The sequence below is a fragment of the Meleagris gallopavo genome, chromosome 4, assembly GCF_000146605.3.
Source record: "Meleagris gallopavo isolate NT-WF06-2002-E0010 breed Aviagen turkey brand Nicholas breeding stock chromosome 4, Turkey_5.1, whole genome shotgun sequence".
NCBI classification, from domain to species: domain Eukaryota; kingdom Metazoa; phylum Chordata; class Aves; order Galliformes; family Phasianidae; genus Meleagris; species Meleagris gallopavo.
Window position 1 is genome coordinate 21,585,949 of NC_015014.2, and position 17,550 is coordinate 21,603,498.

The 17,550-nt window shown below is 41.5% G+C and overlaps 1 protein-coding gene across 1 annotated transcript; it reads left to right on the top strand.

Moving 5' to 3' along the window:
• The first annotated feature begins 176 nt into the window (after positions 1-176).
• FGF5 (fibroblast growth factor 5) lies at positions 177-1,750 on the top strand. The gene has a single exon (XM_019614634.2). It carries the CDS (start codon positions 264-266, stop codon positions 666-668), a length of 405 nt encoding a protein of 134 aa, XP_019470179.1. The 5' UTR covers positions 177-263; the 3' UTR covers positions 669-1,750.
• The last annotated feature ends 15,800 nt before the right edge of the window (positions 1,751-17,550 follow it).

The following is a 17,550-nucleotide window of genomic DNA, read 5'->3' on the forward strand; positions in this document are numbered from 1 at the left end:
AAAAAGTCAGGAAAGCACAAGGAAATGAGTGGGACGGTTTGTCTTCCAGGCAGAGACTAAAAGATTTTATTCCAGGTATTACACAGGGAAAAATCTACTGGGAAAGTACATTGCAACATGATCCCAATTCTGGGAAAGGATTTTCCTGTGGAGTCCCACAGGGGAGGTATTAAGAATGGTGGAGGTTTGCTGGACTCCAGGATGCTCTCCGTGCATCCCTCACCAGTTTCAGAGCAACAGTTTGGGAGAACAAGCACAGTGCTATGGGCAGGAGGAGTCTGGGTGGGGACAGCCCCCCAGCTAACTTCTGTCTCTGCCTGCAGGCGCGCTTCACTGCTGAGTGCCAGTTCCGTGAGCGCTTCCAGGAGAACAGCTACAACACCTATGCCTCGGCCGTGCACCGTGGGCAGCGCTCCGGCCGCCAGTGGTACGTGGCCCTCAACAAGCGGGGCAAGGCCAAGAGGGGCTGCAGTCCTCGTGCCCGTCCCCAGCACGTCTCCACACACTTCTTGCCCCGCTTCCGGCAGCCCCCTCCATCCCAGCTGGCTTTCACCGTCGCCCGCCCTGAGAAGAAGCCACCCCCACCACCACCGCCGCCCAAGAAGATGGCCACGTCACGGCACAGCCCCGGTCCCGGCCGCTACCGGCTAAAGTTCCGCTTTGGGTAGTGGCTCCTCGGGACACTGAAGGGCTGCTGGGTAAGGTGACGCTGGGATGGACGTGGGAAGGACGTCTGTTGGCAGAGATGGGACCCACAGTTCAGCTGCTGATGGTATTTTGCTGTGGAACCTCCACGGGACCGTGACACCTTCCCTCTCCTGTCAGGAGCTGGCTGAGCGTTGAGTTGTCACAATGCCATCGTGACAGTCCTTTGGGCTGAGCAAACCACGGGACCTCAGCTCTCCTCACATGTCTTCCACGTGTATTTGTATATATGAGCAACAAGATGTAGAACACACTAGAAGTTCACAAAAAACCTGGACTGTCAGAGGTCATACAGTTCCTTCCAAGTTTTCCCTCTGAACCATCTCTCATTGCATCCTGAGTTCGCCATGCGAACAGAACTTTGGCTGCTGCTGGATGGACATCTTATGAACTCAATCTGAGAGAGGTGATATCTTGTGTTAATTCTTAACATTTACAGATACTGAATTCAGATTGCAGCCTTCCATGTTGGAGATGAGGCCTGCAGGGTAATGCAGCCTAACACAGCCGTGACATCCATGAGGTATTCTGTGCTGTCACTGGCTTTAACTTTACAGCCACGTTATTTTGAGTAGAAGAGCTGCTATCAGAACTAATAGGAACAAAACAATGTCTAAATAATGAGAAGAAATCCCACACCGCTGCCTCGATGAACATGTGAAGTGGCATAAATGTATTTATTTCTACCTAGGAGAACCACTGCTGTTCCATGTAGTATGTGACTTTGCTCAATAAGTCCCATGTGAACACGGGAGCTGTGCAGAGCTTTATGTTGCGTTGAACATTGACATCAACTTTGATGCTTACAGAAGCCTTCATAATCCCTCAGAGTTCTGGGTGAGAGAAAAACAGTACAGCCAGAGGAGAGCTACAATGTTCACACTGCTTCTGTTTTGGTGTCTTCTCGGTCTGCTCCTGGCACATGGCTACCCCTCAGACACTTGACCAAGTTGTGACTGAGTATGCTGTTAAAGTTAAGCTTACTTCCTTGGCTTACTGATATTAAGTTTCAATTAGTAGCATTACAATAGCACAATTCACAACATTCTTCTGGGTGACACCATTTTGCCCAATTTCACAAAATGTGCTCTCAATTTTTTCACTGCTCTATGGTAACTGTTAGGAAAGTGTTACAAATAAATAGAGAATGGATCACAAGAGGGAATTATGGGTGATGGAAGCAGCCATTGGCTTTGGAGGCATGTCCAAGGAGAAAACAGACCTGTGTGCTGCAAAACACTGCGACCTACTTAAGGGGAAATCATCAGTAAACTTTTTTCTTTTGAGTAAGGTTCTAAGTTAATATGAGGATCAAGCGAAGTAACACTGAAGTCATAGCAGTAACTTAAATTGTAGAACCATAGAATTGTTTAAGTTGGGAAGGATCTTTAAAGGCTATCTGTCTCAACTCCCCTGCAATGATTGAGGAACCTACAGCGACATCAGGTGCTCAAAGCACCTCCAGCTTGAGTGTCTCCAGGGATGGGGCTTCCACCACCTCTCTGGGCAACCTGTGCTAGTGCCTCACCACCCTCCTCATAAGTGACAACATGGGGCTCCTTGTTCAGCCCAGACAGATTTCACCAGGCTTTAAGAGCTTTTCTTAGGCACCCAGAGTGAGGTATCACTGATGATCAGAAAGTAATATGAGAAGGTTTTTTTTGTTTTGTTTTTAAGTATGCAAAACAAAAAACAAACCAAACAAAAAAAATCCAGATTTCCTCCACAGGGATTATTTTAAATTTTAATGGGAAGGCATGGAAACAGCTTTGTGGAGAAAGCTCCTGTTCTTATTCTGCACAGGAATATTTATCCTGACTGCGTCCCTTTTGGCTGAGGAGCTCATGGAGTAATGCCCTCTAGCTGCCTGGAGTGTGTTTTGTCTGCAGATCCCAAAGCAGCAGTCCCTTTGCTGTGAAGATTCCCAGAGGAAATCCATTCTATTCTTCTGTTGACTGCAGAAGAGATGTGTTGGCCCTGTGCTGAACCAGAATGGGGAAGAGGATTGAACTGTGCCTTGTGCTAATGGAGCATGGGTTTGGGGCTGTTGCAGCATCAACTGCTGCTGTATCCAGTGCTGTCCCATCAGCTGCTGCCACATCCAGTGCTGCTCACTGCTCCCCACATGCTGCTTTGCCCAGTGAATGGCTGAAGCCTCTTTATATCTGCAAAAGCTGCAGAAAGCAAAGGGAAGAGGAGGAAAAAAGCCCAAGTTTTTGGAGATGGTGCACTTTGTGCCCTGACACCATGTGTGGACTTGCTGAGAAAGAGCAGGGCTCTGGGTGCCACCACTGGGGCTGCAGATAACACCAATGTGGAACTTTGGCAATGCCAGAAGGTAAGATTTTTGTTGCTTAAAGGTCCCCTAATTTGAGTACAGGCTGCAATGTGTACAATAGCATTGTGACAGTCCTTGTTTTCAAAGGATAGGACATGGATGTGAGGTGTTTTCCTCTCGGAACCTCAGTCCTCCTCCTTTCCTTCTGACACCCCATTTACCTCACTTGGGCTGAATCATCCATAGAGATAATAATCCACATTTGAGCTGTCAGTATGATTTGCTATGTTATGTTTTCTTCATGTAGGTCGGAAATCAGCAAGTTCATATTCTTTCAAGCCAATATTATCCTTTGCTGTAGTCTGTTATGCTCTACTTTGTTCTCTATGGTCAAGACTACACTTTTTCTGCAACACTTCAATATGATTCTGAAAGTTTCCCTTCTCCCATTTGATATATCTTTCTTCTTTCCTTCAATCCAATCCTAGTGTCCTTGAACGTGCCCTGCCTTATGGATACCATACCTCCAGCATGGAGAAAGCTGAGCAGCGCATGTGGTGCCTGCAGGTCTGGAAGATGAGACCCCTCCAGGAGGATCTTTCTCAGCCCAATCAGAAGAGTATTTATGGATTTTCTTTGGATCAATTGCACTCAGCAAGTTTACAAGTGAATCCAAGCTGTGCGGTGCAGTTTTGACAAGCCTAAGGGAGAGAATGCCATCCAGAGAGATATGGACAGGCTCAAGCAGTGAGCCCAGGTGAACCTCATGGAGTTCAATAAAGCTAAGTGCCAGGTACTGCACCTGGGTTGTGGCAATCCTCACTATCAGTACAAGCTGGAGGATGTAGGGATAGAGTACAGCCCTGCCAAAAAGGACTTGAGGGTACTGGTGGATGGCAAGCTGTTCGTGAGTCAGCAATGTGCCCTCACAGCCCAGAAAGCCAACAACATCATGGGCACAAAAGAAGCGTGGTCGGCAGGGAGAGGGAGGTGATCCTGCCCCTCTGCTCTGTGCTGGTGAGACCTCACCTGGAGTACTCTATCTGGATGTGGAGTTCTCAGTGCAGGAGAGATGTAGACCTGTTAGAGTGTATCCAGAGGAGGGCCACAAAAATGATCTGAAGGACAGAGCATCCTTCCTATGAGGATGTGCTGAGGGAGCTGGGGCTGTTCAGCCTGGAAAAGGCTCTGGGAAGACCTGAGAGCGGCCTTTCAATATCTAAATGGGAACTATAAGAAAGAAGAGGACAGACTCTTTAGCAGGGTCTGTTTTGTTAGGACACAGGGAAATGGTTTCAAACTAAAAAAGGCGATATTTAGATTGGATGTAAGGAAGAAGTTTTTTACAATATGGGTGATGAGGCACTGGCACAGACTGCCCAAAGAGATGCTGGTTGCCCCATCCTTGAAGATGTTCAAAGTCAGGCTGGAGGAGCTCTGAGCATTTGATGTAGCTGTAGGCATCTCTGCTCATTGCAGAGGAGTTGAACTGATGACCTTTAAGAGTCTCTTCTGACTCAAATGATTCCACAATCTTCACAGCACACTGACTGCTGCTTTGGGGGTCCGCAGGCAAAATGCACTATTGCTACCTGGAGTGTATTTGCTTATGGGGAAATCTGTTTATTTTCTTTTGAACCCACTTAAACTTCTATTTTCTTCTAAGGTATTTCAAACTAGCATAAGAAGTCACTGAGAGAACAGCCACACAGATTGGGACTTTAGGTCCTTCTGACAATGAGGTCGTAGATGACCACATGAACATACAGATTGGATTTAATAGATGTCCATGTGGTGTCCTCTCCTGGGCTGCCCTGAAACAGAACATCAGATGCCCTGTCAGGAGAGAAAAGGCGTGTGTTGTATTTACATCTCTTTGTTCCCATGGAACACAATGTTTGATAAAGGTAATGGTGACAGTTCCCAGTGCCCTCTGCCTCTTGTGTGTGAGATAGAAAATGCTTTTCGACTTTTCCCAGAGTGCTTCCCACAAAGCAATGAGCACTATGTCAGCCTCCTTCTGTCCTGTGGGAGGGGTTGCTGGTTGTTTTCTTCACTCCAAATACCAGTCAGGAATGTGTAAGAGGAATGGGGCAGTTGTGTTGCTTAGGAGTTGGACTTGATAATCCTCGTGGGTCCCTTCCAACATTATATTATTCCAATATTCTGCAGTTCTGAAATGGTAGATGTGTTTGAGATACTAAAATATTTCTACCCAAGAACAAAGTGATATGCTTCAATAGGTGGATCTCCCTTTTGGAACTAAAAACATATTTTCTCAGGACTCAGACTTCTGGGATTAGTGTTTACAGGACACAGGAACAGGATGGAAAAGGGGTGGTGTATGAGAAAGGAATTTTCCTTTCTTTTCTGAGCTCTGAGGACTGAGTTCGTTGAGTCACACAGTGTGCAGTTCCTGTCCTGGTGGCAGCAGTATGTCAGCGAGCTGTGGGTCTGTGTTGACATTTCCCTGAGGTCAGGGAGGCAGGCTGTTGTGAGACCATCCTAAGGTATAGTAGCTGAGACAAATCACACCATGGTTGATGAGAACTGGCACTTGTGAAGAATCTGAGATGTCTCAGAATGATGGTCTCACTGGGTGTAGTTACACAATGTCCTCTCTTTTATGTGACCATTTTAGTTTCATTCCCAGAAACCCTTGAGGAGAGAGTGGATGTAGTCTCTAGAACTCCTGACCAAGGGACCTCATGCAGTGCATGTTCTGGTTTTTTGCTATCTCCCACTTGTTGTGATGTGGATAGTTACAGCGTGGGTTTTCCAAGAAAACTCAAATTGCATAGAGAATTCACTACTAAGCAGCACAGCCTCATCGTATCTTCTGCCCGGTTCCCCCTCTACTTTCTTCTCCACTCTGTTTCTTCAGCCACTCAGCCTGCAAACTTTTAACACATGTGGCTACTTGCTTTTCTGGTTTCCACATCTGGTTACTTCCTAAAGGGTGTGTGTGTGGGGGGGGGGAGGGGGAAGGGAAGAAAGGGGGGAGAATAAAACAAAACACAAAGGGAACATTCACCCTCCGCAACGAGCTTCTGTTTTTGGTGCTTTGCTATAAGACATTAAATACCACTATAAGAATGCATATTCCACAATACCCGCTTTATCTTAAAGGTTCCTTTCTCTATGGTCACAAACTTTTACTGTCACACCTCCTAGTGCTGCAACTGCATTGCTGAACAGTGATAGAAAATTAGTGTTTCTTGGAAATTAAGTAGATACAGGCACAGATTGGTAAGCTCTAACAATAGCAACAAATCAGCAAGGGCAAGGTCAGCAGATGGTTTAGGGCAGTACTCAAGGGAAGCAGAAAGAGAAAGTCATTCTCAGGATGCTCCTCTGTTCTTGTGATTTTTGCTTGAAGGTAATGGTAAGGGCTTGCTCAAGAGCTATAGTTATGTCTTGGTCACAACAGGAAAAGCATCTTTATTGCAACTATGTGTTATGATGTATTGCAAAGCGGTCCTGATCAGAAGAGGCAATGTTTTTCCTCAGGTCCATTTTCCTCTGAATCTTTACCTCTGCTTTCCAATAGTCTCCTTCTTACCTAAGTGGCTGTATGAGCTGAGGCATGTGCTTAGAGGAATGGTAGGACTTCTGTTAGAAGTGATAAAAAGAAGTCACATACATATTGCAGAAAATGGATTTGGATTGGCTGGAGGCTGTGGATAGCTTTTGTCTTCTGGACTGTTGTGAAGCAGTCATACTCTTATTGTCTTTAACATCTCATCTGAAGTTCAAGAGAAAATGGATTGTGAACGATCTGTTCCTGAAATGAAGATGGTTGAGCCCTAATCTTTGTGTGTGTGTGTGTGTGTGTGTGTGTGTGTGTGTGTGTGTGTTGTTACTGGAGATTTTTTTTTTTCAAGTATTTTTTATTAGTCTATTTATAGATGCATGCAAATTTCTCAGCATTTCTTTCTGTTGCCCAGAATGACAGAAATGGGAAAAATCTCGTTACTCAAAAGCTTCCTTTAACTTCTCTGACACTGCTGTTAGAAGAAAGCAGTGCTGTTTTAGCGATGAGTGCCTAAATTATGTCATAGAACTAGCTGGGAAATACTCAGGATAGCAGTGTTACATCCCCGGTTCAGGATTCTGGTGCCTTACTCGGTGTGACCACCAGGGGCCTCCCTCCACCTAAGATTTGCAGCACTGGAGCTCCACAAACGATGTAGCTGGCAAGGCGCGGGAACAATCAACCGGCAGACAACTGGAAAAACTTCTGGTTTGAGAGATAATTTAAAGAACCCACATTTATCATAGGAAACAGAAAATAAAGCAGGAGGGTATATATAGATAGCTGGTTTTGGGCTGTTTCTGCACTTAATCACAGAACCACAGATTTGTTTGAGTTGGAAGGAATCCTTAAAGGCCACCCAGTCCAAATCCCCCTCAGTGAGCAGCGACGCCTACAGCTACACCAGGTGCTCAGAGCCACTCCAGCTTGACCTTTGGTTCTCCATGGATGGAGCTTCCAACACCTCTCTCGGCAATCAGTGCCAATGCCTCACCACCCTTAGTGTAAAGAACTTCCTTATATCCAATCTATATTTCCCATCTTTTAGTTTGAAACACTTTCTCCTTGTCCTGTCAGAACAGATCCCACTGTCTGTCTGTCCCCTTCTTTCCTATAGCCTCCTTTTAGACACAATGCTAGCATCAGTCTTTTCTTGTAGTTCAGTGACTGGCAATAAAGAAAATGCCAAATACTAAAGTAATCATGTGTGTATAACATTCAGTGTGACATAAAGTAAAATCATTAGTTAGGAGCTTCCACGCATGTGCATACATTCTAAAGGCTTTTTTTGCATATGGAAAGACAGAAGATGAATCTTCTTAGCCTTCATAATCGGAGTTTTCTCTCTTGTTCTTGCACTAGAGCAACTCTGGACCCAAAGGAAGCCTCACGGACTCTATTGCAACTGCTGACAAGAGTCTCAGATATTAAATGCAAATCTATTTCTTGAAGTTCCTTGTTGAAATTAACCATGGAACTTCCTCCAAGGCTTTGCAGATCCCAGGCCTTGCAGTGCAATAGAACTACTTCATCTTTTGTCCCCTACTAAGCTCCCTCAGAGCCATTACTGAGCTCCAATAGCTATTTTTTCTGTGATCTGATGGAAGAGGTATGGTTAATTATATTTCACTTTGACATGCCTCTGTGCTTTCAGTGCTTGCTGGGACCAGAAGGTGGACAGCTTTCATCCTGTAGCTGACCTTTTGCTTTTTGGCTCAGTCAAACTGAGTAAGAACTGGAGAACATGCAGTGAAATCCATGGCAGGCGTATCTCAGAGCTTTTCTCTTCTTCCCCTTTTTAATAAGCCCATAATGCGGAGATAACATTTAGACTGACACTGGTATTGGAACAGTTTCTGGGAGCTGATTTTTTTGAAGCTTGCGTGTGTCAATATTTTAGGAATGGATAAACAGAGCAAACTGGAAAAGCCTTATGAATATTTCATGGTGGCCCTTTTGGCCCAGGAAAACAGATTTTTTTTTGTATGTCTTTCTACTCTCTCCACAATTCTTCCCCTCCTTCTCTACTCCCTCCTTTTGAGTTTTTTAAATTAGTTCCTTATTGAGAAGGGGATGATGGCCTGTTCCGGACTCTAAACCTAATAGCAGGATGGGGACCCGGTCTTTCTCTTCTTCAATTTCTTATTTCTCGTTATATTGTGATTACAGCTAACATCCTTTTCTTAACCATTTAGTATGAAGCAGCATTTTCTCAGACTAATGAAGGAAGGAGACAAATGTCAATGCTTTATTGATGGTCCTTGGTTTTGTTTACTTAGCTCTGGATTGAGTGGGACAGGGCAGATCTCAGTGAGCTTTTTGGGCATTCCACCAACACAAGTAGACTTTTAAATTAGCTCTGGTTGTTCTTTCTGGGCTTTCACCAAACTTTTGATGTCTACATACTCAAATGAAAAATAAATAAAAGTCAGTTGAGACTGTAGAGACCAGTTCAGTGACCAGTTTCTTTCTACTTCCGCTTGTGTGCCTAATGCTATTGAAAATCAGTGTGCCACGTGGATGCCTTCGGCACACAGCTTTGGAATCATTTCCTTTCTTGGGAGTGGGACTAAGAGACATTAAAAAGGCTATGATACATGCTTCTGAAAAAGAAAAGTAGCTGAACATATATCTGACATACATTTTTACTGGTATAGATTAATACCTGAGGGCTGTTTGGTTCACAGTGCGTGAGAGCTGTCCCCCCCAAGTTGCACACAGTTTCTGGTAGTGCCAAGTGTTCCATTCTCGATGCCCTTAACACAATATTAAATGCTTTGTGAAGAGGCCCAGGTGTGTTTGGGTAGCTTTCTATTCCAGGCAGCGAATTTGTTACACTAACAGAAATGTTTTTTCACCTGGCAGTATGTTGCAATAATCAGTCGTTCTTTGTTTAAGAATAAATTAAGCCTTTTTTTTTTTTTCTTTATAAATTGTGGACAGTTTGGGGAAAAGTTTTGGAATAAATAAATGAAATGTGTTTAAGTAGGTGCTGGAAAATATTTCCTTTTCAGAGGGGAAGTTTATTATTTTATGAGTAATCTTTAGGCAAAGGAAACCGGAGTCCAGGAAATGGATTTGCCAGTGGATTCCTGCAGTTCATAGCCTGCTGCTTCAGATTTCTTTCAGGCAAGATAGATAGTAGAACAAGCATGAACTCTGGTTAAGATGAGCTAACAATGTAGAAAAGAGAAATAATTCACAATGAGTTTGATATCTGTTTCCTTTCAGGCATAACTTTGCCTAAGGTAGGGATGCTCAAATGTCTGCATCTTCTTCCAGCTTCGTCCCACTGTCACATGAATGTGTATCTTCAAAGAGATGAAATTCAGCCTCTCTGTATCGACTGAAAAACAAGGAAAATTTCCTCCTCTGAAGTGTATCAACGGTTGCAATCTTTTGCAGCACCACAATGCAGAGCTAAAATATTCCTCTGCAGCAAAGTAAGAGGAGAAACACAGGCCCACACTGAGGACTGAACTGAATTTTCTTCCTGGCCACCTCCAACACAGCAAATAGCAAGTTGTGAAAAAGGTACCAAATTCCCACAAAATTCACTTGCTAACTTCTAAAGGACATGTGTTAATACTGTCTGCGTGTCCAAGATTCAGCTGTGGTTAAGCCCCTTTTTAAGCAAACACCATGTTTGGCACTAGCATGTGGATTCTTACCTTTAAGCTAGGAACTGACCTTCAACTGAGAAAATAAAGTATTAGGATGAGCTATTAAAAACTTCAACTGAGTTTTGCCTCATCATGTTGCTTTCAATTTCCTTGTCACTATTGTTGTCCTCTTTTTTTTTTCCTTTTAATCCAGGTGAGAATTGCATTTCAAAAATAATTTCTGTGTGGTGATGAGTTAGGTACGTGAAAATCCCAAGCAGCTTTCCCAATGAATAGATGAAGTACTGAAAGGAGTTAAGCCTTTGGGATTTAGGATAGAAACCTTTATTCTGTGTAATACATATATATGTATGTATGTATGTATATATTTGGAACAGCATCGCAAAATATAAGGTTTTTACCTTGTTATTTCAACTGCATCCATAATGATTGTTTTAATAATGGGATCTGCATGCTAAAATTGTACTTTTTGAAAGATTATGATTCACTTTGAAACTGGAAACTAATGGGCTAGGAATGCCAGAATTACATCAGGATAATACATTTGTCAATCACTGAGTTGAACATTCTTCAGATTTTTAAGGATGGAGTACTGCTCCGTAGCAGCTCACAAGTTCTTTGCTCTAAATTGGCTCTGAAATAACAATTCCAAACTTGCATGAGAACAGTTAAACAAATAGAACTGATTTGGAAGTGGTTGCAACTGTTCCGACTGTACCATAATCTGGAGGTCTCACTTCCAGATGAGAATCATCTTCTCAAGGCTCATCATTTCGTCTCTGTAGGTACGGTTGTAATTTTTCCTCCATAGGCATCTGTTAATTTTTCTGCGCCAGCTGTTCTTTGGCTTATTACTGTCCATTTGCAAAACCTCAGTAGATCATTTTATAGCTTTTTAAGGTGTCCGCTCATCCTTAGACTGATCAATTTCCCATCATCTTCAAGTTTTTCTTCTGATTGCTCTTTCTGTTTTCCCCAGACTTAACAGCACATCTCCAGCCAACACTTTGCTGGTGTCCCTTTGTCTAAAAGATGGAAAATTAAATATAGAAGTAAGTGGTCAATTTTTGTAACATATATCCCAGAAATGGCCTTTTATTCTTACTCTACTACTAATTTGTTTTCTTATAAAGCCTTCAGCAATTGGTTTTGAGAAATCCAAGTAGACCTTGTCCACCAGATCATCTTTGTGTGTGCACACTGACCACTTAAGAGCCCTCTTAAGGTTTGCATGGCAGGATTCCCCTTACAGAAGTTGCATTGACCCTTTTCAAATAGATTAGAAAAGAAAGAATTTGTGGCTAAGTAAATGAGTATGTTCCAGCTTTTCACTGGAGATCTTCACCATCTTCTTTGTGCTGTGGCACTTGGCTGTAAATGCTCGCCATTAGTCAACTTCATTGCTGTGTCCACCAGTGCTGATTTTAAAAGAGTAAGGTTTCTAAAAGCACTTTGTGTGCTTCTCTTTGGCTTAGGTAGATTTTCAAAACTCAGGAAAGTATGTGTTAACTTGAAATTTCTTCTGCTTCTCAGCCTGTAGGAGACCTCTCTTTAAATTCTGTTTTTCCTTTTTTATTCCCAGGGAGAGCAGCTTATTAATAGTTGCCTTTGATCACTCGTTATGGAACAGGAACATCTGTCTCCAGGCTTATTGCCAAGCATCTTACTAGAGGCAACTTTTCTGATAGCACTCATGGGACTCGTCTGTTAAATAATCACCTAATGAGACGAAGAGAATTTTTAATACAAATGATGTAGGTCTACTGTTTCCATTTTTAGTTCATACTTTTCAGTGCATAGTAGCGTATGAGAGGAAAATGAATCTTTGTACCTTCCTGCCTCTGGTCTGTAAGTTCACGGGCCCAGTGAGTTCTGTATCTCCTTTAGTCACAATGTCAGTGGTTGGCATCTGAGGACTGCTAAGATGCTGTCAGAGTGCTGGGTACTTCCATGGGGAATATGTTTGATTTCATGAAATGAGTTGAGCTGCTTTTGGCTCTATCTTAGATAACAGTGCTCCCAGATCTGGAATTCCTGAATATGCTGGGAGCTTCCCAATGCCCAGTGTGAAAAATATGCTGGAAACAATTGACAAAAGTTACTCAACAAACAGTATCAAGCCCAATCCCTATGCTCTCCAGAGCTGAAGAGCAGTCAGTAATGAAGTAACCATCATTAACACTGTTTCTATCCTGCCTTCATGAAGAATTGCAAATACTTCATTTTTGTAGAAACGCTTTAAGGGAGGCTCAGAGAACTGCTGATTAGTGAGTGTTTGCATTAGAATGCATGTAACTGATCACAGAATAAAAACCAAAACACCTGGAAGATCGTGATGAGATGGTTTTGGCAGTGGAAAATATGGGTTTGATTCATCTCTTGCTGCTCTTTAAATGCACTGCTAAGAGGGAAAGGTAAGATGTGGTCTGACAAAAAAAATACTTAAGCTTTCCAAATGTCTTCAGCAGTAATTGTCCACTGGGTTGTTAAATAAGTAACTATCTTGGTATGCATCAAAATATCTTATAAAGCTCGAGGTGTAAGAAAGCCTTTCATCTTGGCAGAAGACAAAGAGTGTGGTCACTCAGTCCTCTGTCCCCACATCACATAGAAGCACATGGCTGTGACTGTGCCTCCTTGTTCGTATGCTTTGTAGGGAGCCTTCCTTGGCTCAAGAGTTGTTGCCCAAGCATATTGTTCTGATTGAACAACTGTTTTATTTTTGCCTTTATCACTGCAGTTATTGAAAGGAAAGCTCTTTCAGAGTTATCCAACTGTTGTAGGTTTAGGACAAAGATCACATTTACCAGTTATATGTTAATGGAGGAAGGACAATGTGAGACACGAGGACTACTTGGCCTTTGCAGCTGAAGAGGATACTGCTTCTTGTACAATTCGGCTGCACTGTATTGAATCCTAGTCTCACAAACATCACATTACAGCATGGGAAGAATTTGTAAACTGCTAAAGCTTCCTTTCCTCTCTTCACAGAGAGTGGAAAAAAACATCCATAATTATGTGATCCATTTAAGAAGAGCACTCCTGCTACCCAGCTGGAGTCCACTTAGTCACTCTAACCAGCAGTTACAGCCTGTGCTGTAACATCACTTGCCAGGCTGTTGGTGCTTAATTGCTAACACCCTGTTACAAACAACCCAGGAATAAAGGAAATATTTTTAAGCCATCTAATGTGTAACATGGCAACATGTGATTAAAATTCAATGCATTATCTCTCTTGGTATTTTATTACTGCAGGTGCGCAGCGGTGACTGATCAGAGCAGCACTGTGGGCTACCCTGCAATTAACTGGAGCTATGCTATTCATACACCTGTGCTCACAAAAGATTCTGACTGTAAATAGAGGGCGCCAAGGAAAAGAATGAAGGAACTGACTCAGTGCTGACGTAGCTGTAAATAAATCACTTTCTTAGGGCAAATACCACAGAAGGGTACAAACACTTCTTAAGCCAACTTGACTGTCATCCCAGGTCTGCAGATGTTGGAGATGCTTGAAGCACGGTTACAGATAGATCTCAGCATCAGAGAGTGACTCAGCTCTTCCTCATTTTAGTAAGTGGGTTTAGTGCATGAGTTCACAGGCTGCCCAGGGAGGTGGTAGAGTCACCGTCCCTGAGGGTGTTCAAGAACCATGGAGATGTGGCACTTGGGACTTGGGCAGTGGGCATGGTAGAGATGTGTTGGGATTGGACTTGGTGATCTTAGTGATCTTTTCTAATTTTCATGATTCTGTGATTCTATTATCTGCAGTTCTTGGAACACCTTGTTTATCTTCATGGCTCAAATGTGCTGATGTGGTGTTCGCACACCTAGGGGAAAGCATGGCAGATTTGGGAAGGGGATGTGAACAACTTGTTGGAAAAGGATGCCTACACTGTGAGACATTGCTGGCTAATGTGTGAAAGATTAAAGCATTGCGAGTGGCCTTCTGGATCTTAGCCCTTTGTTTAGAGCTTCAGGCCTTCAGTGTATTTTCTTACCTTTCACAGCATTTTACCTGTGTGGTTTTTCTACTTAGAAGGAAATCACAGAAGGTATACCACATTAAAAGTTGGAGTGATTTTAACAAAAATTGGGGAGTTGTCTAATGGGAGAACCATATCCGTATGTTGTCAGCATGAAGGTGTGGGGTTATTATTTGCAAATAGATTAAAGGATATTTGGTTTTGACTCGTTCCTTTATCATTGTTAAAACTAATTAAAATACTTCTGAAAAAAAAAATAGATCTTATAAGATTTTTTTTTTCTGATTTTCTCTCTGAAACCTGTCCTGGAAATGATCTCATTGCTTTAATATCCTTCTCATTACATCATGGAACACAGAATTGCTTGTTTCATTTTCCAAAGAAGCCAGCACATCCAAATCATGTGAATTACAGAAACATTTCAGACAGTTGTTCCTTGTTTGGTTTGTGTTTATTTGTAAAAAAAGACAACAACAAAACAAAACCCCAGCAACAAATCCCACAAGACCACAAACCTTTCATCTATGAGCTTTATCATTTTTGTTTTTTATTTGAGCCACATCATTAAATAATGACATAAAGACTCTAAGAAATAGTGTTAAATAGATTTTACTCTCCTTTATTGAGGTCTTCAGGTCCTTTTTTTTAATTTTATTTTATTTTATTTATTGCTGTACTGATATTGTGCCACAAGTACAAGCTGACAATTGTCTGTACATCTGTGTTTTATTCCTAGGCACAACCATACTCTGCTTGGACAGACTTTGCACCCAAAGCCAGGAAGCTGCTTTGAAGCTGCATTTTATTTTATAGGTATAGTGAGTGATACTCTGAATTCATGCCAAAACCTTGATGTGTTGTGATTTGGTAGCACTGTGATAGGGAAATAACAGTAGGTGCAAAGTCCTGGAAAGAGTTGTAGAAAGTGGAATGTAAGAGATGAATAGGAGTAAGAATATGTACCAAAGTGAACTGTGATGGGCATCAATGCAGGAATATATACTTTTTACTGAAACTTCTGTATCTAGCATTTGGAAAGTCTTAGCTGTGTCTTCAGTGGATTTCCTTTTGTTGGCCTTTGCTTTTCTATAACGTAAATATTTTAAGATAAAGCAGTAAATGACACTCTTTCCCAGTTTGGTTGTGTAGTGGATTTTGAAGTGCTCGTGTATTTGTTTGTCCTTTATGAACTTTATTTTATTTTATTTTTTGTTTATTTTTCAAATGACTTTTCCTATTGTTGTCAATGGCAGGAGCCAATTCTTAACAAGGATTCCTCTCTAGGATTTGTGAAAAATTTGCATTTTCTGAATGTTTATAAAGGTGAATCACCAGAATTTCTACATTCTCCCCTAAAGATCTTTCCCCTAAGGATCTTCAGTACATTTATTTACTTTAATCATGTCGTCAGATGAATTAAAAGCAAACACTTGCAGTAGATTTCTGCCAAGTTTTTTACACATCTCTTTCAGCGTGGTAACTCAGGGGTTTGTGAGAGTTTGTGAGAGTTTGTGGTTTCAGATAAAGTTTGTAGACATGGCTGTGTCCTTGTGCTGCAGATAACTTATTCTCAGGTGGATTTGTAGAGTTGAGTGCCTAGGAAAGCCTGAGTGGATACTGAGAAATGTTAATACTTCCTAAACTTTTTTGGTACAAAAAGGGCTCTGCATATATTTCTAAGAACATGATGATAAGTTTTGTCATCTCTTCCTACTTTTTTTCCTAACTACAGATTCTAAACTTCATGTCCTGACAAACTATTAATGGATTTGGTTTGAATTACTTTTCAGGGTATGTCTTCTTAGCGTTTTCCATTGTTTTTTTCCTTTCAGGATGTTGGCTCATTCTGTTTAATAGAAAGAAAGTATCCCTTTCATAATTTAAAGATTCTAATTTAAGTAAGCACATGTAAAGAAGAGCTTAATGTTATAAGCAGGGTTGAAAAGAGCTAGCAGATATTATCTTGAAATAACTTTCTTTGAATTTGAACCTGAAAACACCGCTTGGGTACTTGCTTGGTACTTGCAATTTGTTTGAAGGTTGAATGGGAACAGCAATATCAAACTCTCCCATCCCCTCTCCTAACTGGAAAGATAGAAGGAAAGAAACAGATTTTTATTTTCCTAAATGAAATCAAATATTGCACCTGAACTGAGGCAAAATCTTTGGTCCATAGGGGATGCTTATAAGCTGAAGTGCAGAAAGGGCATCATCTCACAGGGGTATCTCGCTTGTATTCTGGGGTTTGCATTGGAAACTTCATCATTTCCACGTAGTTATTAAGATGTAGGGCAGTTCTCTTTTTAAGTTAGTTCTTCTACCAGAAGAGCTTTGTGCTCAGACTCGGAATGAAAGATTGGCTTCAAATATGATACCCCACCAGACTAGAGGGTTGTCATTTTATTTTCTGAATACATTCTATTTGCAACTTGAAATGGAAAAAGGCTTTGTTTTTTCTTAATATCTGAGTTGTTCTTATGTCAATAGACACAATAATTTTTTGTTCAAAAAGATTAATGGAGATCTTCCATGTTGGAGTTTGAAACATTTAAGATTAAAACCAACAGGTCTGAGGACCCTTCTAAGGAACCTAGGTACTTCTTATCTGTTCTCAAGAATAGTTTCCATATCTCTACATTGAGGCTACAGAGCTATAAAAATGAGATACAGAAATATACTGTCAGAATTAAGAAAGTGGTAGAGACAAAGGTTTGTTGAAACAATTAATATGTGATGCCAAGAACTTTGTTATTTGCCTTTAGTCAGGAGAAAGCCATGCAAAATGGACTTGAACTTATTCAGGGTAACTGAATAATTGGAGTTATTCAGGATGCTTGGTGATTTGAAAGAAATAAAGCAATACTGCTTGACAAACTGCATTCATGGAATGAATAGCAGGTTCTGCATAGTTTCTTTTTTCTGTCTTCCTAAAGTTCAGTTGTAATCACCCAAGATAAGTTTTGGTCTTTCATGTTTTCAGAATCATGATATAGACTGAATTCTGACATTGTGTTACCCAATCTTTCTTGATCAACCCTTGAGCAATAGGAAGCTGGAGGTTTTACAAACATGGACTAAACATTAAGTGGTTTTGAAGTTGGAACTGGCCACTTTACACTCTAATTAATGCATGCGGTCTGTTAGTCTTTTCCAGCTTCAAATTCTGACTACACTTAAGTCTTAGCTGCACATAGAAGACTTGATGAGAAACTGCTCTCATTTACTGAGGTGTGAGTCACTGTGTTGAAACCTTGTATTGTGAAGAAGAGTTTGTATTGCTTGTGCCAAATGCCTGTAAAGATCTGAGAGTGTATGACTCAAAGAGAGAAACAATATAATTCATTGGATCAATGCTCCTGCAGAGAGGAGGGAAAAATTTCAAGCTAGCACTTTAGTTTGTCTAATAAAAAGCATTACTTTTACTGA

Excerpts from the sequence above, each read along its gene's own strand:
- FGF5 (XM_019614634.2), top strand. The coding sequence starts at position 264 with ATGGGCAGGAGGAGTCTGGGTGGGGACAGCCCCCCAGCTAACTTCTGT.